The sequence below is a fragment of the Dermochelys coriacea genome, chromosome 23, assembly GCF_009764565.3.
Source record: "Dermochelys coriacea isolate rDerCor1 chromosome 23, rDerCor1.pri.v4, whole genome shotgun sequence".
NCBI lineage: Eukaryota > Metazoa > Chordata > Testudines > Dermochelyidae > Dermochelys > Dermochelys coriacea.
In genome coordinates, this window is record NC_050090.1 from 13,117,364 (window position 1) to 13,142,699 (window position 25,336).

At 58.5% G+C, this 25,336-nt stretch overlaps 1 protein-coding gene across 1 annotated transcript; it reads left to right on the plus strand.

The window, feature by feature from the left end:
- The first annotated feature begins 1,266 nt into the window (after positions 1-1,266).
- LOC119846889 lies at positions 1,267-24,995 on the plus strand. Its single transcript, XM_038381115.2, has 14 exons — positions 1,267-1,457; positions 2,302-2,475; positions 3,534-3,710; positions 4,368-4,562; positions 6,667-6,843; positions 7,171-7,407; positions 10,866-11,018; positions 11,683-11,910; positions 12,291-12,443; positions 13,124-13,351; positions 13,709-14,047; positions 21,225-21,455; positions 21,905-22,852; positions 23,450-24,995. Exons 1-14 carry the CDS (start codon positions 1,319-1,321, stop codon positions 24,520-24,522), a joined length of 4,452 nt encoding a protein of 1,483 aa, XP_038237043.2. The 5' UTR covers positions 1,267-1,318; the 3' UTR covers positions 24,523-24,995.
- The last annotated feature ends 341 nt before the right edge of the window (positions 24,996-25,336 follow it).

Genomic DNA, 25,336 nt, shown 5'->3' on the forward strand with positions numbered 1-25,336 from the left:
TGATGCATGTGGCAGGGGTGTGTAATTGCTGTTTGGCTCTGATACGGCAGCTGCCATCTGGGGAGATCAGAGGTCGTACCACTCCGAGTGATTAAAGAAATGGAGAATTAATCGGCGCCAGCCTGGTTCTTCTGGCGAGAGCGGAGGGGGGGAGCGGGCACTGTGCCAGCCTGGCATTGGGCGCTACGCGGCGGTTCTCAAAGGCGGACCCCAGGGTCTTTTCCATCAGCCTGGCAGCCTCCTGGGGGCAAAGCAGCGGCCCCTCGCTCCCTGTTGCTCCTGGATGCATTGTCTCGCGCCACCTCTGGAGACAGGTGGGGCCAAACGCCGCAGGAGCAAAGGGAGTTTTCACCCCAACTTGGTGCTGGGGGGCTCAGGCTTCAGTTCTGGGGTGGTTGAGTGGCAGGCTCCAGTCGTGGGGCTTTGGGCACCGACCCACAGCTCTGGGCTCCGACCACAAGCACTTGGCCCCGGCTCCAGCCTCGCTCTCTGGCCCCTGGCTGCATAGCGGTGGGACTCACCCCCCCCCATTTCCCCAGGCTTCCCCCAACCCCCATTGCCCCTGGCCCCCACTGGCCCCCCCGACCACCCTCATCCAAGGCTTAATTTGTCCTGGGGCTTGCTGAAAAAAGTAATATTAACAAAGATACAAATATCACTTTTCACAGCATTATTTTTACTATTGAGTCTGCAAAAAAAACAAAAAAAACCCCACCCCACCTCCAAACCCAACAAAACAACCCCCCCCCACCCAACAAAACAACCCTCCCCCCCACCCTACATAAACAAAGGACAATGATTTGGAAGAGTACATATGCATATTTATTTGTTTTCCCTAAAGTTCAGTATTTTAGGGGAAAGGGTCAGTGCGACCCCCAGTGAGAGAACCCAGGAGTCCTGGCTCCCATCCCCCGCTGCTCTAACCACTAGCCCCCACTCCCCTCCCAGAGCCAGGGAGAGAACCCAGGAGTCCTGGCTCCCATCTTCTGCTGCTCTAACCACTAGCCCCCACTCCCCTCCCAGAGCCAGGGAGAGAACCCAGGAGTCCTGGCTCCCATCTTCTGCTGCTCTAACCACTAGCCCCCACTCCCCTCCCAGAGCCAGGGAGAGAACCCAGGAGTCCTGGCTCCCATCTTCCGCTGCTCTAACCACTAGCCCCCACTTCCCTCCCAGAGCCAGGGAGAGAACCCAGGAGTCCGAGCGCGCAGGGGGGATCTCAGGGAGGAGGAGCGAGGGGTGGGGCAAGCGGAAACCGCTTCCTCTTTCAAAAGTCCCGTCGGCCAATGGGAGCGGCCGGGGCTCCCTGCCCCGATTTGGGATGGAACCAAGCGAAATCGGAAGCGCGCGGCCGGTTGGAGGATTTGGAGCTGGGCCCGGGCCAGATGCTGCGGGGATGGGCCCCGAGAGATCGGGCTCTGCGCCCCTGCCCTGCACCCTGCAGCCAGTGAGAGAGCCAGGTACAGGCCGGGTTCTGATCTCAGCCCGCTGGAGTCAATCTGGAGTCACTCCCGACTGCACTGGGGGCAGGGCTGGGTTCTGATCTCAGCCCCCCGGGGTCAATCCGGAGTTACCCCCGACTGCACTGGGGGCAGGACCGGGTTCTGATCTCGGCCCACGGGGTCAATCCGGAGTCACCCCCGACTGCACTGGGGGCAGGGGTGGATTCTGATCTCAGCCCACCCAGAGTCCATCCGGAGTCAATCCGGTGCCCGGGGGGTACACAGATATAGTTTACGGTTAGTTGCTCTCTCTAGTCTGTTTTTAATGGCTCCTTACTGAAAATAATTGCTCAGACTTTTTGGAGTTTGACTGTGTATCCTAGGGTGGGGGCAGGGCTGGGGATCAGGCCTTCTGTGTATTCTGGGTGGGGGGGCAGAGCAGGGGGTGGGGATTGGGTCCCTTGTATATCCCCCCACTGCCTGAAGATGGGAAGAATCTGGTGAAACCTTCAGGTTTGTTTCCTAAAAGACTGTCCCAAGATGTGGGAGGTATTGCTAGACCACATCTCCTCCCTGCCCCAGCTGGGGATAGAACCCAGGAGTCCTGGCTCCCAGCCTCCCCCACTCCTCTCCCAGAGCTGCCTTGGGGCCAGCCCTGCCTGCCAGGGGAGAGCACTCCCTGCTGAGCCCCCCACCCTGCTTCCTCTAGCTCCAGGCCCCTTACTGCCATGCTGGGACATTGGGGTCAGCACTGAGTGCCGGAGAAACCCAGGAGTGCGCTCAGCTCGGACAAGCTTTTGCCTTGTTAGGGTGGGGTGGGGTCCTCTCTGCGCTCACAGAGGTTCTTGCTTCTCACATGCAGGCTTCGTGCCCCTTCCCTTCTTCTTCCGGCACGACTCCCCAATGTCCTGGGACCTCTGCGACCCTATCCCGGCTGCCGAGAGCCCGGGCTCGTGGGAGAGCAGCTTGCAGTGGGATGGAGGGTCTCTGGTCATCGCCAATTCTTCCCAGGGGCAGCCGGGGACGCCAGGGGGAGGTAAGGAGGGATTGAACTCCGGACCTTTGGCACCAAGAGCACAGGCCTCTGCTACTGGAGCTGAAGCAGGAGGTCCGATGGCTGATAGCAGTAGGAGGCCGTTATCCTGGCAGCAAAAAGGCATGTGATACATTTGGCCACAGAAAGCACCATCCACACCAATGACTAAGCTCAACCAGTTTTGAGCTTTAATTTGCCCACGCTACGATGATATGTTATTGCTTTAATTACGCATAAAAGGTAAATAAAGCCGATAGAGGAGGGTGGCGTGACGAGGAAGTATCTAGCCTTCGGGCGCAGGTCACTGGTGCTGTTAGTGTTAGATTGATGCTGGTCCGATCAGATGTAAGTCTTGCGTTGTTTGAGCCCCCTTTGGTCAAACCCACAGGTTTTATCCCCCCTGTCCTGTGACATGAGGCAGGCGCAGATCGCTGAAACTGTCATCTCTACCAACATATTTTAAATATATTTCTATACATGCCAGCGTAAAATTCTTTGAACGGATGCGTTTTTTTCCTTACTTGAGCAAAATGTTGCTTGGTACCTTTTTTATTTATTTTCACTATTACTATTAGTTTTAATGAACGCTGGGTTTTCATTGCGTTTCTGCGTCTTACAACGGGTCACGCGGACTTTTCCTCTTGGCGTCACTCCGTGGCCGGCATGATTCGCGCTCCCTCGTCTGTTTTACTAGGGAGGTACCGGTCTGGCTAGTGAATCACCCATTTGGCTTTTGCCCTGTTATCTCTGCAGCATGCCAAAATGACACAAACCAACTTTCTGATTTTTATTTTTGTTACAAGCTTTGAAAGCTGCGTCGACAAGATGCACCGAAATCCGAGAAATTCCCTTTGGTGTTTTCTTAGAACACTATGAATGAGAGAAGAGTTACATTTTTCACATTATTTAATAGATATTTAACAGAGTTCATTACACAGATATTTTGAAGTCTCTTTTTTCCTTCTTTCTCCTTTTCCCATTTTTTTTTTTTTTTGGCCTTCTCTGTTTTTTCTCCTCTTCCCCCCCCTTCTCTAACCTTCCCTCTTTTCGCTTCCCAGTTGGCTCCATCTCCCCCCAGCCACCTCTGGATCTCTCCGGGTTTCCTTTGGCCGAGCCCTGGGACGGCCTCTTGCCAGATGCCCCCGCTGACGCAGCCCCTGATTTCGTTCACCCCCTGGTGATGGCTGCCCACCTGGATCCCAGTGTGCCATGGTTGATGTCGAGGATAAATCCAGGTGACGTCTGGGGCGGTGGTTGCCTGCCCTGGGGAATTGTGGGGAGCTGGGATCCTGTGTGTCACTGTGTCTCAGCCTGGGCTGGATCAGACACAGAGGCTGAGCTCCCCACCCAGCTCCTCTCTAGGGAGGCAGATGGTGTCCCAGTGCATGCGGGGAAATTCTGGCCAACTGCATGTTAGCCTTGTCCGTATCCTACTGCCCAGCCATGTCCATATTCTACCACCCAGCTGTCTCTGCCCCAGGGCATGCTGGGAAAACCTGGCCAATGGCCTGTCCATACTCTACCGTCCAGCCGTCACTGCCATGGAAGATTTGGACAGAAATGACTGGTTTGGGTCTTTTTCTCTTGGGTAAAAGTAACTCATTCTCATTTTATATCAAAAGGACTTTTTTTTTTTTTTTCTTTTCCTGAGTAGCAGCCGTGTTAGTCTGTATCCGCAAAAAGAACAGGAGTACTTGTGGCACCTTATGCTTATGCTCAAATAAATTTGTTAGTCTCTAAGGTGCCACAAGTACTCCTGTTTTATTTTTCTCTGCTGTTTTGTTGCCAAAATGACTCTTTTTACCTTCGAGTTTTCTTTTGTTTTGTTGTTGTTTCTCTTCTCTTCTTCCTTCTTTCTTTTTTTACCACCTTCCCTCCTCTTCTCTTCCCAGCTGGATTTACCTCCACTCCACCACCTCTGGATCCTGCTAGTTTTCCGTTGCCTGAGCTCTGGAACGGGCCCCACATGGATGCCCCTCCTGCCGCAGCCCCCGATCCCACTCTGCCCCCCGTGGCTGCTGCCTGCCTGGATCCCACAGACAGACACCCAACATCCAAGACAAATCCAGTTGAGGCCCCGGGGGAAAGTAGGTGCTGCCCGCCTTGGAGGATCCTGGGTAGTCAGGATTGTGCATGTCATGAGTTGCTGGTTCTCAGTCCGGTTAGAACAGGCTGAGCAGAGAGGTCAAGGGCTGGACTGGATTCAGAGACTGCTCCCTCCATGCCCCTCCCTAAGGAGGCAGGCGCTGCCCCAGTGCATGCTGGGAAAACTTGGCCAATGGCCTGTCCGTACCCTACTGCCCATTCCTCGCTGCCCCGGTGCATGCTGGGAAAACCTGGCCAATGGCCTGTCCATATCCTGCTGCCCAGTATCTCTCATGGCGTCTCTGTCTTGCCAGACATTGCGGACTCCCTGCTGCTACTCTGCAGCACCCTGGGCTCCTACTCCAATGGTCTGCGGGTCTTCAGCCTGAGGAAGGCCACGTGGCTGAGGCATGGGGTGAACTTGGAGGCATTCAGCCAGCAACAGGGATATCTGGGCACCCTGGACTATCTGACCAAGCTGCGTGGGATCAGGCTGCAGGGGCTGGAGAGAGGGGACAAGTGTCTCGTTAAGCTTCAGACAGATGAGGAGAGAGGGATGGGGTCCATGCGTCAGTGCTGAACTGGTCTTGGTTAAGGATGAGGGCAGGTTATCCCACCTCTCACACCAATGGGTATCCTGCACCTTCCTCTGAGGCTCACTAGAGTGTATGGCCTTGGGCTTCCTCTGACACTTTCTGGGCTTAAGCAAGGTGTCTTGGGTCAATTGCTACCACCTGGTGGCAGCATGAGGGACTCTTGTCTGTGATGTAGTTAGGTCGACCCGGTGACAGTGCAGACGCTGGGTTGCTTATGTCATGTTACCGGCTTTCAGGAGCTGTCCCACAAAGCCCCACACCGACGGTACAATGGATGCAAGCGCTCCTGGTGGGGACGCGCACCACCAACACATAACCACGGCAGCTGTGTGCCCACAGAATTTTGTCATGGAGACGTGGCCCTAGAATCAAACCAAATTGAAGTTTATTTAATGAGCTTGAGACCGATTCAAAGAAGGGTTTGCAAACATAAGGTTGCAGGGAAAAGTAAAACATAACACGTCCTCTTCAGCTTCTAGTTTATTAACAAGTTCCTTCCCTGTCTACTGAGGTATTTCTCACCCAAAGGTCAGTCCATACAATGCTTGTCCAGCCCAGAGAGCTGGGATTTCATGAGGCACTCGCGCTGCCAAAATATCTCCTCCGTAACGATACCATCTTGTGCCCATTTGAAACTCTACAGTGCTTCAGTGTAGACACTAGGGAGGTGCCCTCACACGTTTATCTGCCTTCATAATCAAGGTGTTTCATTATCTTCAGCTCATCCCAGAGAGTCCCCTGTTCAGAGTCTTTTCTTGGGGGGGGGTTCTTTTCTTTGTAAACACCCAGGTGTTTACCTGCTCCAGCCTGTAAACGCAGCAGGGCTAGGTCAAAAGATACTGATTGTTCTCATTCACAACTGAGTTAGCTGAGACCCGCCCTGCCTCCGGGGGACATGCATCATCTCCAGCGGTTTCATAACATAATCTCCTACATTTTAGGTATCTCTTAAACTCCTTTCCTGTACAAACACCTCATGCTAGCCACGAGGAGGATCGGCCAGTTTTTAGCTTTCAGCCTCACGCTCACTCCGGTGACATCTCAGGAAGGGGGCAGGATGCAGTTGTAATATACCTGTCTGGGCACGTCTGCGTCACGCTCCCCAGCATGGTCGCATCTCCCACAGTGCAGCCTCCTATCCCCAAGAGCGGGGACCCTGGGGCATTGTGGGAGATACAGTCCGTCCGATCAGGGAGGCTCGGCTGTAGGGTAGAATCGGGGGCGCATAACGCACCCTGGCAACTTTTCTGAATGGAAACATTTTGTTTTTTTAATGAAAACTTGAAATTTTCCATGGAAGATTTGGACAGAAATGACTGTTTTTTCTCTTGGATAAAAGTGATTCGTCTCATTTTTTACAAAAATTACTTTTTTTTCCTGTAGTTTTGTTGCCAAAATGAGTCTTTTTATCCTCGAGTTTTCTCTTTTTTGTTGTTGATTTGCTTCTCTTTTATCTTCTTCCTTCCTTCTGTTTCTTTTTTTACCACCTTCCCTCCTCTTCTCTTCCCAGCTGGATTTACCCCCACGCCACCACCTCTGGATCCTGCTGGTTTTCCGTTGCCCGAGCTCTGGACCGGGCCTCACATTGACGCCCCTCCTGCCGCAGCCCCCGATCCCACTCTGCCCCCTGTGGCTGCTGCCTGCCTGGATCCCACAGACGGACCCCCGACATCCAAGACAAATCCAGGTGAGGCCCCGGGGGAAAGTAGGTGCTGCCCGCCTTGGAGGATTCTGAGTAGTCAGGATCGTGCATGTCGTGAGTTGCTCGTTCTCAGTCCAGTTAGAACAGGCTGAGCAGAGAGGCCAAGGGCTGGACTGGATCCAGAGGCTGCTCCCTCTATGCCCCTCCCTAAGGAGGCAGGCGCTGCCCCAGTGCATGCTGGGAAAACCTGGCCAATGTCCACACACTGTCTCTCTGGGTGATGCTCTCCAAGAGCATAGGTTTGGGGTCTCATGGGCTGGAGAGGCTCCCCTTCTTGTTGTTTAGCCCTGCTGTCTCCCTCCCTCTATGCAGACTTGGCTGAAGTCTCGGCCTACGTCTCTCAGACCCTAAGCTGCCACCCAAAGGGTATGAGAGTGAAACCATTGATGAAGAGGCTGCTGAAGGAGCGTGGGGTGGACCTGTTGGCGTTCAGCCAGGACGGGGGGTACCAGGGAGTCGTGTCCTTCCTGCAGGAGGTGCCGGGTATCGAACTCTGGAATCCCGAGAAGGGAGAGAAGTGTTGTGTTCTGAGCTGTACCTTTAAGAAGAGTGAGTGAGGAGATGGTTTCTTGTAGGGCTGCCCCAGCCCGGCCCCCTTCTTGAGCGGGGAGAGAGCCCATGGCCAATGGCACACTGGCCTTGCTGCACCCAGCTGTGTCTGCCCAGGGCATGCTGGGCAAATCTGGCCAATGGCTTCTGTGCAGCCAACTGTGTCTGCCCCAGTGCAGGCTGGGAAAACATGGCCAATGGCCTGTCTGTATCGTGCTGCCCAGTATCTCTCATGGTGTCTCTGTCTTGCCAGACATCGCAGATCCTCTGCCACTACTCTGTAGCACCCTGGGCTCCTACCCCAATGGCCTGTGGGTCTTCAGCCTGCGGAAAGCCATGTGGCAGAGGCACGGGGTGAACTTGGAGGAGTTCAGCCAGCAACAGGGATATGTGAACACCCTGGACTATCTGACCAGACTGCGTGGCATCAGGCTGCAGGGGCTGGAGAGAGGTCCAGGTGTCAGGGCTGAACTGGTCTTGCATAGGATGAGGGCAGGTTATCCTACTCTTGACACCGTTGGGCATCCTGCACCTTCCTCTGAGGCCCAACGAACTATATGGCCCTTTGGGCTCCCTCCCCCATGAGATTTCATCTCTCACAATGCACTGTGCTACTGCCATCATACACCGCCTTCCGCCACCAAGACTAGAGGCCAAGGTGCATTGTGGGAGGTGTAGTCCGACCAGGAAGCCTGGGCTGTAGAGGAGAATGGGAGCCACGAAGCATCTGAACTACAACTCCCATGAGGCACCGCAGTGACTTTTTTTCTAAATTGAAGTAGCTCGCTGAAAACTTGAAATTTTCTAGGGACAATCTGGACCTTTTTGCCTCATATTTACTTGACAAGAGTGACTCTCTTTCCCCCCCATCCCCCCCCTTTTTTTTTTTTTTGGACAAAAATGACTTTCTCTCTCTTTTTTGACGATTGCCATTTTCTCTCTGATTTTTGACAAAAGCAAGGTTTTTAGTTCTATATTTTTTTTTTTGACAAAAATGACATTTTTCCATCTGTTTTCTTGACAAAAGTGACTTTTTTACCTCATGTTTGGCAAAAGCGATTCCCCCCCCCCCCGTGGTTTTTTTTTTTTTTTTGAGAAAAGCCCCTCCTTTTTTCTCAGGTTGGCTTGATGAAAATGACCTCCCTCTTCACGTTTTTTGACACTTGCAATGGTTTTCTCTCAGATTATTAACAAAAGCAATGTTTTCCCGCAGCATTTTTTGAGAGAAGTGGCTCCTTTCTTCCTCCGCTTTCTTCCCAAACAGCGACTTTTAGTTCCCTCGGGCCTGGTCTACCCGTAAAACGTCGGTTGACGGAGCGATGGCCTGCAGGGGTGTGAACAAGCCGCGCTCCTGAGGCCTGCAGCCTCGCCGCCCTGGCCCCGGTGTAGACTCGGCCAGGTGGAGGCTGAATGTGTCCGTGGCCATGGTTCCCGTTATTCGCGGAGCGGAGGTCCTCCATTCCGGGGCTGTAACCGGTGCGGCGGGGATACAGCGCCACAGACGCGGCCCCACGGCTGCGCTGCTCGGGCGCCCGTAGTGTAGACGTGGCCTCGGGTTTTCGGACAAACTTGAGTTGTTTTTTTTTCACTCTGGGGTTTGACGAAAGCCTCCGTTGCCTGCAGTTTTCTTCACCAAAGGGACTCTGTTCGCACTTCTTGGGGGCACAAAAATGTCTTTTTTTTTTTTTCTTTTTCCTTTTTTCTGTTTCTTTTGACCAAAAAAGTGGCAGGAAAAGAGGAAGGCACAGTTAGGCCTGTGCCCAGTATGACGGATAGCTTTGCTCGGTGGGGGGAGCTGGGGGAGGGGAGGGGCCGTCCCCGGTGGGGGGAGCTGGGGGAGGGGGCCGTGCCCGGTGGGGGGAGCTGGGGGAGGGGGAGGGGACATGCCCGGGGGGGGAGCTGGGGGTTGGGATGGGGTCTTGTCCGGTGGGGAGAGCTTTGGGGGGAGGGGGACATGTGGGGGCCCGGTGTACTTGTCTTTTTTCACGCCCACTGAGGTGATCTTGTTTCTTCTCCCCTCCTTTAGGTGCCGCTGTGAAGCCCCCTCCCCGCCAGTCCCCCCTAGCCCCTGCTCCCCCATCAGACCAGCACAGCAGCAGCCCCCCGCCTGATGCCCCCGCCCCCCCCTCGCAGCCTGCTGACCGGGGGCCGACAGGAGCCCCAGGGGAGATGCCCGGTGAGCAGCTTAGCCGGCTTCTCAGCAAGGCTGCTGCGTATGGGGCGTGAGCCTGGGCGGGGAGACCTCAGTCCAAGCCAGGCCCCCCAACGCCACCCCCACATCACCCTGCAGCCTGAGCTCCCGTCTGCCCCTCCAGGGAAGGGCTCTGTGGGGCTTGGCGGCTGGGCTCTTTCCTTTGCCCATCTCAGAGGGCACGTTGGGGGAAGATTGTTGGGGGGGATGGCTGTGTTGGCGGGGGCTAGGTGTGTGGCATCATTGCCATTTGTGGGAGGCATCTTCGGGGGGCTGTCAGGTTTATGTTGGTGGGGGGGATGGGGATGGAGAGAGCTTGCTGGTGGGATGGGGGGTTATGAGGGAGATGGGGATGGAGGGAGCAGGTTGGAGGGGTGGGGAGGATGTGGGGGGGGGCTGGGGATGAAGAGAGCAGGTTGGAGGGGTGGGGGGGATGTGGGGGGACACTGGCAGCGGACTGTGAGGAGGGGCGGGCAGCCTGTGGGGGGCTCTCCTGGGCCCTGCCCCTGCTCTGGGGATGTCCGAGGACTCAGGCCCGTGGGGCTGCAGAACTGCCCCTCACCCCCAGCGCCAGGTCTGCACCCACAGGGCGCCCCATGGCAGGGGGGGCTCTCACAACCCCTTCTTCCCTCCCCCCCACCCCCTGGTCTGGTTGCAGGCTTGGCCGAGGTCTTGGCCTGGGTGCAGGATGTGCTGGGCCGCTTCCCGCTGGGGCTGAAGGTGGGCAAGCTGAAGGAGGCGCTGCGGAGCGAGCGCGGGCTGGACCTGGAGGAGCTGAGCCGGCAACGGGGCTGCGGGGACGCCCTGCACTTGCTCCGGGCTCTGCCCCACCTCTGGCTGGGGGACCCGGGCAAGGGCGACGCTTGCCTCGCCCGGCTGAGCGTGGGTAGGGGGGCAAGCGGCCGGGGGGGTGAGGGGAAGTTGGGCCACGGAAGGTGGGGGAGGACGTGGCTGTGGGGGAGCCCTGCTCCGTGTGAGAGGGGGCAGGGCAGGGCTGGGCATGTGCCCAGGGAATGGGGGTTCCTGGGGTGTGGGGAGGCTGTTCCTGGTGGGGGAGGCATGGGTGGGCCTGCTGCAGGGCAGGGGGCCATGCCCAGGGGGGGAATTGGCGGGGGGGAGGGGAATGTGCCCAGTGGCGGGGGCTGGGGGAGGGGGAGGCGTCGTGTCCGGTGGGGATAGCTTTGCAGGGAGGGGGACGTGTGGGGGCCAGCTGTACTTGTCTTTTCACTCCCACTGAGGTGATCTTGTTTCTTCTCCCCTCCTTTAGGTGCTGCTGTGAAGCTCCCTGCCCCACAGCCACCCCCAGACCCCCCCGCTGCCCCATCGGCCCAGCACAGCAGCAGCCCCCCGCCCAATGCCCCTGCCCCCCCCTTGCAGTCTGCCGACGGGGAGCCCGGGGGAGCCCCAGGGGAGACACCCGGTGAGCAGCTTAGCCGGCTTCTCAGCAAGGCCGCTGCATGTGGGGAGTGGGCCTGGGTGGAGAAGCCTCAGCCCAAGCCAGGACCCCCAACGCCAGCCCCGTATCGCCCCAGAGCCTGAGCTCCCGTCTGCCACCCGAGGGAAGGGCTCTGTGGGGCTCGGCGGTTGGTCTCTTTCCCCAGGGTGGTCCAATAAAAGAAATTCGCCCATCTCGCTGGGGCTACGGGGCAGGGCACATTGGAGGGAGATTGTTTGGAGCTTTGTTGGTTGGGCCAGATGTGTGGGTGCCATGGGCATTTGTGGGGGGCATTTTGGGGGGACTGTCGGGAGTTCATTTTGATGGGTGGAGGGGCTGTAGGGGGATAGCGGGAGCAGGTTGGTGGGGTGGGGACTGTGGGGGGATGGGGATGGAGGGAGCCCGTGGCTGGGGTACAGGGGTTGACTGAGGGGACACACTGGCAACGGACTGTGAGGAGGAGGGGCAGCCTGTGGGGTACTCTCCTGGGCCCTGCCCCTGTTCTGGGGATGCCCGAGGACTCAGGCCCGTGGGGCTGCCGAACTGCCCCTCACCCCCAGCGCCGGGTCTGCACCCACAGGGTGCCCCATGGCAGGGGGGCTCTCACAACCCTTTCTTCCCTCCCCCCCACCCCCTGGTCTGGTTGCAGGCTTGGCCGAGGTCTTGGCCTGGGTGCAGGATGTGCTGGGCCGCTTCCCGCTGGGGCTGAAGGTGGGCAAGCTGAAGGAGGCGCTGCGGAGCGAGCGCGGGCTGGACCTGGAGGAGCTGAGCCGGCAACGGGGCTGCGGGGACGCCCTGCACTTGCTCCGGGCTCTGCCCCACCTCTGGCTGGGGGACCCGGGCAAGGGCGACGCTTGCCTCGCCCGGCTGAGCGCGGGTAGGGGGGCAAGCGGCCGGGGGGGTGAGGGGAAGTTGGGCCACGGAAGGTGGGGGAGGACGTGGCTGTGGGGGAGCCCTGCTCCGTGTGAGGGGGGCAGGGCAGGGCTGGGCATGTGCCCAGGGAATGGGGGTTCCTGGGGTGTGGGGAGGCTGTTCCTGGTGGGGGAGGCATGGGTGGGCCTGCTGCAGGGCAGGGGGCCATGCCCAGGGGGGGAATTGGCGGGGGGGAGGGGAATGTGCCCAGTGGCGGGGGCTGGGGGAGGGGGAGGCGTCGTGTCCGGTGGGGATAGCTTTGCAGGGAGGGGGACGTGTGGGGGCCAGCTGTACTTGTCTTTTCACTCCCACTGAGGTGATCTTGTTTCTTCTCCCCTCCTTTAGGTGCTGCTGTGAAGCTCCCTGCCCCACAGCCACCCCCAGACCCCCCCGCTGCCCCATCGGCCCAGCACAGCAGCAGCCCCCCGCCCAATGCCCCTGCCCCCCCCTTGCAGTCTGCCGACGGGGAGCCCGGGGGAGCCCCAGGGGAGACACCCGGTGAGCAGCTTAGCCGGCTTCTCAGCAAGGCCGCTGCATGTGGGGCGTGGGCCTGGGTGGAGAAGCCTCAGCCCAAGCCAGGACCCCCAACGCCAGCCCCGTATCGCCCCAGAGCCTGAGCTCCCGTCTGCCACCCGAGGGAAGGGCTCTGTGGGGCTAGGCGGTTGGTCTCTTTCCCCAGGGTGGTCCAATAAAAGAAATTCGCCCATCTCGCTGGGGCTACGGGGCAGGGCACATTGGAGGAAGATTGTTTGGAGCTTTGTTGGTTGGGCCAGATGTGTGGGTGCCATGGGCATTTGTGGGGGGCATTTTGGGGGGACTGTCGGGAGTTCATTTTGATGGGTGGAGGGGCTGTAGGGGGATAGCGGGAGCAGGTTGGTGGGGTGGGGACTGTGGGGGGATGGGGATGGAGGGAGCCCGTGGCAGGGGTTCAGGGGTTGACTGAGGGGACACACTGGCAACGGACTGTGAGGAGGAGGGGCAGCCTGTGGGGTGCTCTCCTGGGCCCTGCCCCTGTTCTGGGGATGCCCGAGGACTCAGGCCCGTGGGGCTGCCGAACTGCCCCTCACCCGCAGCTCCGGGTCTGCACCCACAGGGTGCCCCGTGGCGGGGGGGCTCTCAGCTGGCGCGGGCTCTCACAACCCCCCTTCCCTCCCCCCCACCCCCTGGTCTGGTTGCAGGCTTGGCTGAGGTCTTGGCCTGGGTGCGGGATGTGCTGGGCCGCTTCCCGCTGGGGCTGAAGGTGGGCAAGCTGAAGGAGGCGCTGCGGAGCGAGCGCGGGCTGGACCTGGAGGAGCTGAGCCGGCAGCGGGGCTGCGGGGACGCCCTGCACCTGCTCCGGGCTCTGCCCCACCTCTGGCTGGGGGACCCGGGCAAGGGCGACGCCTGCCTGGCCCGGCTGAGCGCAGGTAGGGGGACAAGCGGTCAGGGGGACAGGCAGTTAGGCCTATGGCGGGAGATGCAGCTGGGGCCATGCACGGTGTGGAAGGTGGGGGACGACACAGCTGTGGGGGGCTGTGTTCTGTGGGGGGGGCGGGCAGGCCATGGCTGGGCACGTGCCCAGGGGGGTGGGGGTTCCTGGTGTAGGGGTGGCAGGGCACAATTGGGGTTATGGGCTGTGAGGAGGCCATGCCTGGCAGGGGGAGGCATGGGTGGGCCTGCCCCGGGCTGGGGGGGCCTGTGCCCGCTGCCTGGAGGTGGACCCGTGGGGGGCCTCTTGCTCTCACTCCATTGAGGGGCTGTGTTTCTTTTCCCCTCCTCATCAGATACTGCTGTTAATGCCCCTGTGCCCCCTGCCCCCTCCCGGCCTGCTGAGGCGGGGGGGCTGGGTGCCGCGGGCCCAGCGAGGCGGATGCGGGGCCAGCGGTGGGTGGCAAAGCCCGGTGCAATGGAGACGTTGATCCGGGGCGCCCTGGCCCCCTGCCCCTTTGGTATGCGGGTGAAGAGTCTGAAGAAGCTGCTGGCGGGGAAGCATGGAGCCAAGCTGGAGGCCTTCAGCCAGGCCAGAGGCTACAGGGACGTGGTCTCCTTCCTGGGGGACGTCCCGGGACTCATGCTCCGGGACCCAGAGAAGGGCAACAACTGCGTCGTGCAGCTCCAGAGAGGTAGGGAGTGCGGCCCAGAGCCAGGCTCACCAAAATGAATCCCCCGACAGTCCCCTCAAGATGCCCCCCACAAATGCCCATGGCACCCACACAAAATGTGACGCCAACCTGGGACCCTGACTTACTCCACTCTGCCCTGTTATAACCTGCACACATTAGGGCACCCCACCTTTTCCCAGGCCGTAAGGTTCCAGGTGTAACCCGGTTAATTTAGGCATCCCACCTTTTCCCAATTCGTAGGGCTCCAGGTGAAAAGCACCTACCCGTATCCAATCCGTAGGGCTCCAGGTGTAACTAACCAGGTCAATTTAAGTACCCACACCCTTTCCCAATACGTAGGGCTCCAGGTGTAACTACTTCTGCAGGTGAAAGAGCCTTACCCAGTAATATCCTGATCCTCTATTTATTAACAATCACCAAAACTAGACGGCCCACACTACACATACAATACGACAGGAGAACTTTTCTTGATGGCCAGTCAGGATCAGGCCCATCGGGGGGGAACTCCAGATTCTGCCCGGTGTCATTGGCAGAGCGTTGAGGTTTGGCAGCTCTGATCTCTGGGGCTGTGTCCTGGAGTTGGTTCCCAAAGAACTTCCTTTTGGACCCCAGTTTATATAGTGAAATTTGAGTTCTGCTTAGCTATACCTGAACCAATCGTTATACTGAAATCTATCTAATCAATCTTAACATAGTGCAACAAAATTCTCTAACCAATCCTACCCCACCACCTTAATTAATTTACACCTAGGAAAATTAATTATGTAACAGATGGAAACAGAGAACCAGACAGAGACCATACAGACAAACAATAGGGAAGTGGGGACCATAATGACAGAACAATAACGAAATGAGGATTTCACAACCACGGCTATTGAGAAGTGATTTCTTGCCAGACAGGACGCTGTCGACGTCCGTTTTCTTTAACCATCTCAAGGTCTGTTTCTTTATCTGGTGACAGTGGGGGCCATTAGGCCGGGGTCTCCTTCTTAGCAGCCTGATATGACATTGGTCTAATGTCATGTAGATAGAATGTGAGGATTTGACTCAGCTAATGGCTGCTGCTCGGCTGCTCTTTTAATCTGGCTGCAGACAAAGGCCTTATTCTTACACTGTCACCCCTTCACCTGTCCCCAAGATGACCCCTGGCAGGCCAGGGGTGTGGCTGGCATGTTAGGGTTTGGGGTGGCCAGTGAGGGCCCCATTCTGCCCTCTCCAGGGTCCCCGCATCCCCATGCAGCTTCCTGACCCAGGGAAGCAGCTGCTGGCATCCCCCCAGAGCCAGGGGTGGCCATCAGCTGGGACACCAGGAGAGAGGTACTGGAGAGAGGTAAGGTGATCAAATGTGAAAAATCAGGAGACTTTTGGAGGGTGGGGGGGAGGGTAAAGCCCCTAATATTGGGATGTCTGGGCACCCTAGAGAAAAGTGAGGGGGCTGTGCCGGGTTGCGGGGTGGGGGTGGGGGAGTAGCCCATAGGGCTGCGTTGCCTTTGTTATATTTACCTGTAACCTACAGGCCTGTATCCATAGAGAAATGGCCCCACACTTGCCCTTCGGTTTTGAGGAACTCGGACTCTAAACCGCCGTGGCAGGAACAGGGAAGTGGTAACGGCAAAACCCATTGGAGCCAGGGTGCACTGATGAGTTAAAATGCCGTCAGCCCTGTCCCTCCCCTTGCAAGATTTCACGGGTGAGGTCTGATTTCACGGTCCGTGACACGTTTTTCATGGCCATGAATTTAGTAGGGCCCACCTATTGGATAAGTACACCGGATGAAAAGGGTGAGGAAGTTAGATTTTGGCACAGAAGGCCGAGCACTCGAATGAATCATAGACCTGGAAGGGACCTCGAGAGGGCATCTAGTCCAGTTCCCTGCACGCATGGCTGGACTAAGGATTATCTAGACCATCCCTGACAGGGGTTTGTCCAACCTGCTCTTAAAAGTCTCCAGTGATGGAGATTCCACAACCTCCCTGGGCAACTTATTCCAGTGCTTAACCACTGACAGTTAGGAAGTTTTTCCTAATGTCCAACCTAACCCCCACTTGCTGCAATTTAAGCCCATTGTTTCTGGTCCTATCCTCAGAGGTTAACGAGAATTTTCTCCCTCCTCCTTGTAACAACCTTTTATGGACTTGAAAACTGTTAGCATGTCCCCTCTGTCTTCTCTTCTCCGAACTAAACAAACCCATGTTTTTTCAATCTTCTCTCGTAGCTCATGTTTTCTAGACCTTTCATCATTTTTGTTGCTCTTCTTTGGACTTTCTCCAGTTCATCCACATCTTTCCTGAAATGTGGCGCCCAGAACTGGACACCATGCTCCAGTTGAGACCGAATCAGCGTGGAGCAGAGCGGAAGAATCACTTCTCGTGTCTTGCTTATGACACTCCCGCTAATACAGCCCAGAAAGATGTTCGCTTTTTTTGCAACAGTGTGACACTGTTGACTTGTATTTAGCTTGTGATCCATTCTGACCCCCAGATCCCTTTCCACAGTACTCCTTCCTAGGCCGTCATTTCCCATTCTGTATGTGTGCCACTGATTGGTCCTTCCTAAGTGGAACACTTTGCATTTGTCCTTATTGAATTTCATCTTATTTACTTCAGACAATTTCTCCTGTTTGTCCAGATCATTTTGAATTTTAATCCTGTCCCCCAAAGCACTCACAACCCCTCGAAGAGTTATTCATGATAGCACTCGGGCCCTGTAATAGGGCCAGCCACCGTGTGGAGGGGGCTAGCTAGCCATCACTTGGGCCTTCCGCTCTGTTATCTGCTGTCCTTCTTGAGTGTTGAGGAACCTGGACCATCAGACCTTTGTCTCTGTTCTCCACGCCCTTGAGGAAGGGTGTGAGCATGCAGATCTAGGAGTATGATACTCCAGGTATCCCCAATAGTGTATTGTTCCTATCTCGTTATGAGCTTTTCTGGCTTTATTACTGATCTTAATCAAAATCGCTGGAGCTTTGCTTTTCCCCTGGTGCGAGTGTCCTTGCCAGACACCCCGAGGTTCCCGCTAAGATATCCAGCTCCGTGGTATTAGCCTGGTTCTGGGACAAGAACCTTATTCCCGCCGGATCAACTGGCCATCGATACAAGTATTGTTAACGTTGAATAGGATTGGGCGACGCTCCCCACACAGGTGTGTATGGTGGGCCTGTCACGGAGTGTGGGGGAGTCCGGGGCCTGCACCCCTCTTCCTGGGATTCACTGTGACTCTCAGCCAGCCAGTAAAAAGGAAGGTTTATTGGACAATAGGAACACAGTCTAAAACAGAGCTTGGGGGTACAACCAGGACCTCAGTCAAGTCCTTCTCGGGGAGCAGGGAGCTTAGACCCCAGCCCTGGGGTTCCCTGCGTTCCACCATCCAGCACCAAACTGAAACTAAAACCCCCCCTCGCAGGCTTTCTCCTGCAGCCTTTTGTCCACATTCCCAGGGCAGAGGTGTTACCTCCCCTTCCCCTCCTGGCTCAGGTTACAGGCTCTCGGGTCTCCCATCTGAAACTCTCCTGCCACATTCCCAGGTCAACACTCCCCCCTCCCTGCTGCGTCACATCTCTCCCCTCTTCGAGACTGAACTGAGCAGGGTCACTCTGACCAGTTACCTGGGGAAGTTCAGGGCCCCCTCTCAGGGACAACGCATCCGCTATCATGTTGGCACTTCCCTTCACCTGGACCACGTCCATGTCATAATCCTGCAGGAGCAGGCTTCACCTCAGGAGTTTGGCGTTGGCTCCTTTCATGTGGTGCAGACAAGTCAGGGGAGAGCAGTCAGTGTACACGGTGAAGTGTCGCCCGAAGAGATATGGCTCTAGTTTCTTGAGGGCCCACACCATGGCCAGGCACTCCTTCTCGATGGCCGCATAGTGTTGCTCCCGGGATAGCAACTTCTTGCTCAGCTACACGATGGGGTATCTCTCCCCCTTTTCATCCTCCTGCATTAACACCATCTCCAGTCCTGTGTCTGAGGCGTCGGTGAACACTATAAAGGGCTTGTCAAAGTCTGGGTTTGCCAGAACTGGGCCACTGTTCAGCGCCCGGAAAGCCTCCTGGCACTGCTCGGTCCAGACCACCTTGTCTGGCTTCCCCTTCTTGCATAGCTTGGTGATGGGGGTGGCTATGGCGCTAAAGTGGGGCACAAACCTTCGGTAGTATCCTGCCAACCCAATAAAGGCTTGGACCTGCTTTTTGGTGTGGGGAGCGGGCCAGTCTCTGATCACCTCCACCATGGCTGGTTCCGGCTTTAGGCGGCCGCTCCTCACCCGTTGGCCCAGGTATGATACTTCAGCCATCCCCACCTTGCATTTCTCCATTTTTACAGTCAGCCCAGCGTCCTGCAGTCAGTCCAGCATTTGTCTAACCTGGGACACATGGTCCTCCCAGGTCTGGCTAAAGACACAGATGTCATCAATATACACCACGGCAAAACTCTCCATCCCCCTCAGTAGCTGATCCACCAGGCGCTGGAAGGTGGCCGACGCTCCCTTGAGGCCGAAAGGCAGGGTCAGGAACTCATAGAGCCCCAGAGGGGTGATAAAGGCCGATTTCAGCTGGGCATCTGCACCCAGCGGCACTTGCCAGTCGCCCTTTGTAAGGTCCATGGTGGTGAGGTATCAAGCTCCTCCCAATTTGTCTAGGAGCTCATCAGGCCTGGGCATGGGGTAGGCATCAGATACAGTGATGGCATTGAGCTTCCGATAGTCCACACAGAACCGGATTGACCTGTCCTTTTTGGGGACCAGCACCACCGGCGAGGCCCAAGGGCTGGCAGATGGCTGGATCACCCCCAAAGCCAGCATGTCCCTGACCTCTCTTTCCAGGCCCTGAGCAGTTTTCCTTGTGACTCGGAAGGGGAGCATCTTATCGGCGGGTGCGATCCTGTCTGTACCCAGTGGACAGACAGATTAGTGCTTCCAGGCTGGTTGGAAAACAGCTGTTGGTACGGATGCAGCACCCCTCTGATCTCAGCTTGCTGGGCAGGGGTTAGCTGATCCAAGAGGTGAATTGTTTCCAGGGGTGAACCAGCTCTGGTCCCAGGGAATAGATCTACTAACGGGTCATCTCCCTGCTCCTCCCAATGTCCACACACGGCCAACACCACATTCCCCCTGGCATAATATGGCTTCATCATATTCATATGGTACACCCGATGGTGGTGCGCCCGGTTCGACAGCTCCACCACATAGTTTACCTCATTTCGCTGCTTGACAACCTTGAACAGGCCCTCCCGGGCGGCCTATAGTTTGTTCTTTCTCACGGGGATGAGAACCATCACCTGATCCCCGGTGGCGTAGGCGCGGGCCCGCGCCGTGTGGTCATACCAGACCTTCTGCTTCTTCTGGGCTCTGGCCAGATTCTCCCTGGCCAGGCCCATGAGTTCAGCAAGTCCCCTGCCTCCGCCCCTTTCATTCGGCTGTACACCTCCACGGCTTTGGGGTCCAGTAAAGGGGTGAGAAACTGGAGCCTGTCGCCAGGGTCAACCCTGTGCATCTCGCAGGCATTCTCAAAGGCTGTCAGGAAGCTGTCTATGTCCTCCCACTCCTTACGCTGGGCCAGGAAGCATTTATCAAAACTCCTTGCAGTCTTGGGTCCCCCCTCACTCACTGCAGCCGGGGCCCCACTGCTCCTCAGCCTGGCCAGTTCCAGTTTATGCTGCCTCTGTTTCTCCTTCTCTTCCTGCTCATGCTGACGTTGCTTTTCATGATCCTCCAGCTCCCTCATTTTCATCTCCCTCTCCCATTCCAGCTGCCTCCACTCCAGGGATGGGGAGCTCGGCCGGGAGGATCCCCTGCTGGCTGCCGAGGTCAGGGTGCCCTTGGTATTCGCTGGGCTTCCCCAACCCCTCCCCCAGACATAGGTAGGCAGGGTCTCGGGATGTCCTCGGCAGCAGTCTGACCCCTCCCAGCCCAGTCAGGCCCCAGGGCCCACGCTGCATCAACCGGACGGCTTCCGGGATCGGGTCATCCAAGCGATCCCTCTCCTCCAACTGGGCAATCAGCTGTTCCTTGGTGGACCTCCCAATGCGCAGCCCCCTCTGCCTGCACAGCTCCACCAGGTCGCTCTTAAGGCATTTAGCATACATCTCTCTGCTGGCCACTCGTAGATCTGGGCAGCTTTCCACGGTTTCCAGGAAGAACCCCTAGGGTGCCAGTCCTCCTTGAGGTCACCCCCTGTTTGCCAGGGTCGAGCTGCAGACTCCTCCACCCCTGGGACCGATCGCTGCAATCCCCCGGGGGACCCTGCTACTGCAAAAGTCATTCTCTCTGGTCACACACTCCCAGGGGTTAACCACCCCCTGAAACTGCCTTTCTCTGAATCTTCAGCATGCCTGGTGCCCGTCAATCCCCCTTTGTTTTCCTGTTCCCCAGTCACTTACTGCAGGAAGCACCGTTCACGGGGTGCAGTAGATCCCACAGCTGCCACCCGTTGTCACGGAGTGTGGGGGAGTTTGGGGCCTGCACCCCTCTTCCTGGGATTCACTGTGACTCTCAGCCAGCCAGTAAAATGGAAGGTTTATTGGACAATAGGAACACAGTCTAAAACAGAGCTTGGGGGTACAACCAGGACCCCTCAGTCAAGTCCTTCTGGGGGAACTGGGAGCTTAGACCCCAGCCCTGGGGTTCCCTGCGTTCCAGCACCCAGCACCAAACTGAAACTAACCCCCCCCCCTTGCAGGCTCTCCCCTGCAGCCCTTTGTCCACATTCCCAGGGCAGAGGTGTTACCTCCCCCTGCCCCTCCTGGCTCAGGTTAAAGGCTCTCGGGTCTCCCATCCGCAGGGAGTGAAACTCCCCTGCCACATTCCCAGGTCAACACTCCCCCCTCCCTGCTGCATCACAGGGCCAAACCGATCACCCCAGATCCCAGCGATTGGGGGGGGGGGGTGCAAATCCGAATGAGCCAGAATCCAAGGAATAGCTATAGGCCAGTGAGAGGGTGTGTAGGGGCTGCCTCCTAGTGGAGGGTAGGGGAATTGTAGCCTGTGTGCTGGAAGAAGTGGGGTGTAGCTGGTTTCCTCCTCCCACCCCAGGACATGAGAAACTCAGATTCAGTCCCGGTTCCCTGGAGCCAGCCAGTCCCTGCCCTTGCGCTGGATGGGAGCTGGCGCCCCCTAGAGGGGGGTAAAGCCCCATTCCCCACCCCGACCTTGGCGCTCTTTCTTCCCTCGTCCTCTGTGCAGGTGCGACCGAGGTCCTGAGGCTGCTCAAGTGCCTGCTACGCCCATACAAGTCTGGCCTGCGGCTGCAGAAGGTGCAGGAGTTGCTGCTGGAGAGACATAGGCTGGATCTGAAGCGGTTTGTCAGCTCCCAGGGCGAGGAGGACGTGCTGGGATTCCTGCAGAGGCGCCTGCCCGCGCTGGAGTACAGGCAGGCGGAGAAGGGGGAGAATTGTATCGTCTGGCTGGGGACAGGTACAACCGGGGGGGGGTAGAGGGGACGGGACAATAAATCCCACTCAGAGCTAGGAACAGAACCCAGGAGTCCTGGCTCCCCACCCCTCCTGCTCAAACCACTAGGCCCCCACTCCCCTCCCAGAGCCAGGGAGAGAACCCAGGAGTCCTGGCTCCCCCTGGACCGGCAGTCAGAACTCCCTTCCGCAGGCCAGAGCCCCGCCCCTAGCTCTCCATGGGGCCATCGGGGTAGCTGAGACCTGGATTCCTTATTGTCTGTCTCCCGGCTGTGGGGCTCCCCCCACCCACCCATGGCATATACCTGCCTTTGCTCCAGTGCATTGTGGGAAAAGTCCAGGCAGGCCCGGAGCGGGATGCAGGCAGAGTGGTAGCTGCGGTGCATGGTGGAGGATGCCATGTGCCTGTTACCCCCCTGACCTGATGGCACTTTTCCACTCCACCTCCTCTAGGGCAGAAGAAAGGCTCTGGATCTTTGCCCCCTGACAGTGCCCGCCCTCTTCTCGGCTCCAAGAGGTGCCTCCTCCCAACGAATGCTGCAGTGCGCCCGGCCCCACCCGCCACCGACTGCCTCAACCCTCGGCTGCCCAGTGCTACCACCAACCGACCTCTGCTTCCCAGCCTGCCCTCGGGCCGGGAGCCCTTCCGCGCCCCAGCTGTCCTGGGCAAGCTGGGAAAATCCCCAGGGGCCAACCCCCGCCTCCCAGCCTGGTTACTGAGCCCACCCAGGCCCACCGGCACCTGCTCAGGCCTGCGAGCATTGAAGGGAACCCAGGAGTCCGGGGCCAGGCCTGCCAGCGTGCCCTTGGCCCTGCGAGCAGAGGAGGGGACCCAGGAGCCCGGGGCCAGGCTTGCCAGCGCCCCCTTGGCCCTGCGAGCAGAGGAGGGGACCCAGGAGCCCGGGGCCAGGCCTGCCAGCGCACCCTTGGCCCTGCGAGCAGAGGAGGGGACCCAGGAGCCCGGGGCCAGGCCTGCCAGCGCCCCCTTGGCCCTGCGAGCAGAGGAGGGGACCCAGGAGCCCGGGGCCAGGCCTGCCAGCGCCCCCTTGGCCCTGCGAGCAGAGGAGGGGACCCAGGAGTCCGGGGCCAGGCCTGCCAGCGCCCCCTTGGCCCTGCGAGCAGAGGAGGGGACCCAGGAGTCCGGGGCTCAGCCCCCTGAGGACCTGAGGGAGCTGAAGCAGAAGGTGGTGGCCATCCTGGCCGGACACCCCGGGGGCATGTCCCTCTTCCAGTTCCGCGCCGCATACAGCGCTGCCCACCAGCACCCGCTGCCCCTGGGCCGCACGGCTTCCACCAAGCAGCGGCTGGCACAGATGCCCGATGTGGTGAGGATGCAGGGCTGCGGGGTGCAGATGCTGCTGCTGCCAGTGGACCCCAATGGACCCCCCGGGGGAGAGCCTGGTACGTAAAGGGGGGGGCAGTTGCCTTGCATGGTGCGGGGGGGACCCAGCCCTGCCCCTCAATATCCCCCCCGCAAGGAGTGTGTGATTGGGGGAGGGGTCAGGCTGGGCCACTCTGTCGTTCTCCTCCTTCCCAGCTCTCGCTGTGGCAGGACATCTCCCACAATGTCCTGCTGGTGCCACTCACTGTGGCCCACCCCGGAGCACCCCAGACCTTCCCAGAATGCACTGGGGCATAATGCACAGCAAGGGGGAGACGTTTCCCAGCATGCATTGCTGGTGCTGCACTGCATCTCGCTGTCTGAGGCATGCTGGGCATTTCCCAGAATGCACTGGGGCAGGCAGCGCATCGATGGCGGGGCAGGACTCTGTTCTCCCCTGCTGGTTGGTCCGGCTCAGAGGATAAAAGCCTCCAACTGCTGCCGGCTGAGGGAGCTCCCCTGCCAGCCTAAGCACCATCTAGCACTGAGCTTGGCAGGCCCAAATCCTGCGAGCAGGGGCAGGGACATGGTTCAGCCTTGGGGGTGGCACCGGGTCAGACCCGCTGGGTTGGCTCTGCCCCACTGTCAGTGGGATTTAACTGGGTTTGTTTTTCAAGGTCTTGCCCTGTGGATCCCGCAAGAAGCTGCTGTCCTGTCTGGGGACCCCGACGACCCATCTGACCCCCCTCCTTCCCCTGCTGTGCCTGACCCAGCTGGGGACTCCCATGTTCCAGCCAAGCCCTGTTCCACTCTGTCCGAGATCCCCGCAGCTCCCATCCTGACTGGGGACCCCAGAACTCCAGCTGAGTCCCCTCCCCTGCCTGCAGCTCCCAGCCTGACTGCGGCCCCTGACACCCCAGCTGAACCCCTTCCCTCCCTGGCCGAGATCTCTCCGGTCCTCACAGCTCCTGACCAAGCTGGGGACACCAAAGTCCCAATCAAGCCCCCTCCCACCTTTGTGGCTCCAAGACAGGGGCCGAGCTCCCAGGCCTTTCAGTGCCCAGAGGCCACCAGACCTGAAGCCAGCTGGGAGTTACCCAACTTGGTGCCCAGTGCCCCCGTGGTTCTCCCAGCATCGGGGCCAGGCAGCAGCTCATGGTTCAAGCTTGGGGCAGAGTCTCCCCCCACCCCGGGTGATCCTGGTGCTGCTGCTCGACCGGTCGTGTACCCTCCTCCCCAGGAGGTCCCCCTGGCCCCTGCTGCAGACTCAGAGCTGCCCTCCCTGTGCCCAGCGGCACTGGGGCCACCCCAGGCCCGGCTCAAGCGGGTCCAACTGGTGCCTCCCTTCCAAGACCACCCCTCGGCTGGGGATGCCCCTCAGGCACATCCGGTCCTTAAAACCCTGGGTCAGAACCAGGGCACATCAGCAGCTGTGGGATCGCCTGTGGGCCCAATCCCTGCAGATCCATCCACGGGCCAGGCCATCTCCCCTGCTAAGCAGCTCCCAGTGGTGGCCCCGGATCCCCTCCCACCTCCAGATGCCAGTGTCTTAGCGACCCCCGACCAGGGCTGGCCAGAGACTGGGCCAGGTGGAGATATTGGCTCTCCTGTTGACCCCTTGTGGCGCTGCAGTCCCACCCAGCTGGTCCCCTCTGCAGGGAGGACCCAGCCGGGCCCGTGCGGCGAGATCCCCTCCGCCCCACCGGCCCACTCCCCACCACGCAACACTGACACCTGCATTTTCCTATAGCCACCGCTCGCAACTCGGGCTGGCGACTCTGGGGTGGAGCAGGTCAGCCTGCGGCTAACTCAGCACAATGGCTGCAGGAGAGGTCGGGAAATGAACCCCTGTGATTTCCCCAGCAGGGGCCCCTGGGGCATTTCTCCCCCCAGGATTTGATTGAGGAGTGACGATCTCTTTAGTGGGCTTGAAAATGTTGGCTTACAACTTTAAAGAAGTGGCCACTGACTATTTTGTGGGGGGAGGTGGCTTAACTTCAGGACTCCCAACTCCAGACCCGCCCTGAGCCCACCCCCCCAGCTCCACCGAATCGCGAGTGCTTGGTGGTTTTGGAAACCAGTCATGGCTTTTCAACCGCACGTTGTCCCAAACCGCTGGCCACTTCCTGAAAGCGGTGGCCCACCCTGACGGCTCGGGGAAAACGGCCTGGGCCCTGCGTGCAGCATTTACGTTTTATCCATTAAATTTTCTACGACGCGGCAGCCAAAGCTCCTGTGTGGTTTGGTTTCGCCGGCGTCTCTTGATGTGGCTGGCGCCTGTAACTCTTCGCTTGCCGTGGCTTAGCCCAGCCTCCGCCTTTGTTCTGGTGGCCGAATTACTTCTGCAGCGCCAGCGGGTGAGCAGCGGATTTTGCCACTCTGTGCCTCAGTTTCCCTAAACTGCAGGATGGGATTAATGATTGTGACTGGCCGGATGAGATGTACAGATTGTTTTGATGTGTACTGATGAAAAGCCCTTCCCAAGCTGGGAGGCGGGGGGCGGTTGTTTCCAAAATCTCCAATGCACAAGGGTGAGGCCTTGCAAAATCTCCCACAATACACTG

Coding starts and splice junctions, on each gene's coding strand:
- LOC119846889 (XM_038381115.2), top strand. CDS start 1,319: ATGGAACCAAGCGAAATCGGAAGCGCGCGGCCGGTTGGAGGATTTGGA. Junction 1,458..2,301: donor GCAGCCAGTGAGAGAGCCAG/GTACAGGCCGGG, acceptor TCTCACATGCAG/GCTTCGTGCCCCTTCCCTTC. Junction 21,456..21,904: donor TATCGTCTGGCTGGGGACAG/GTACAACCGGGG, acceptor CACCTCCTCTAG/GGCAGAAGAAAGGCTCTGGA.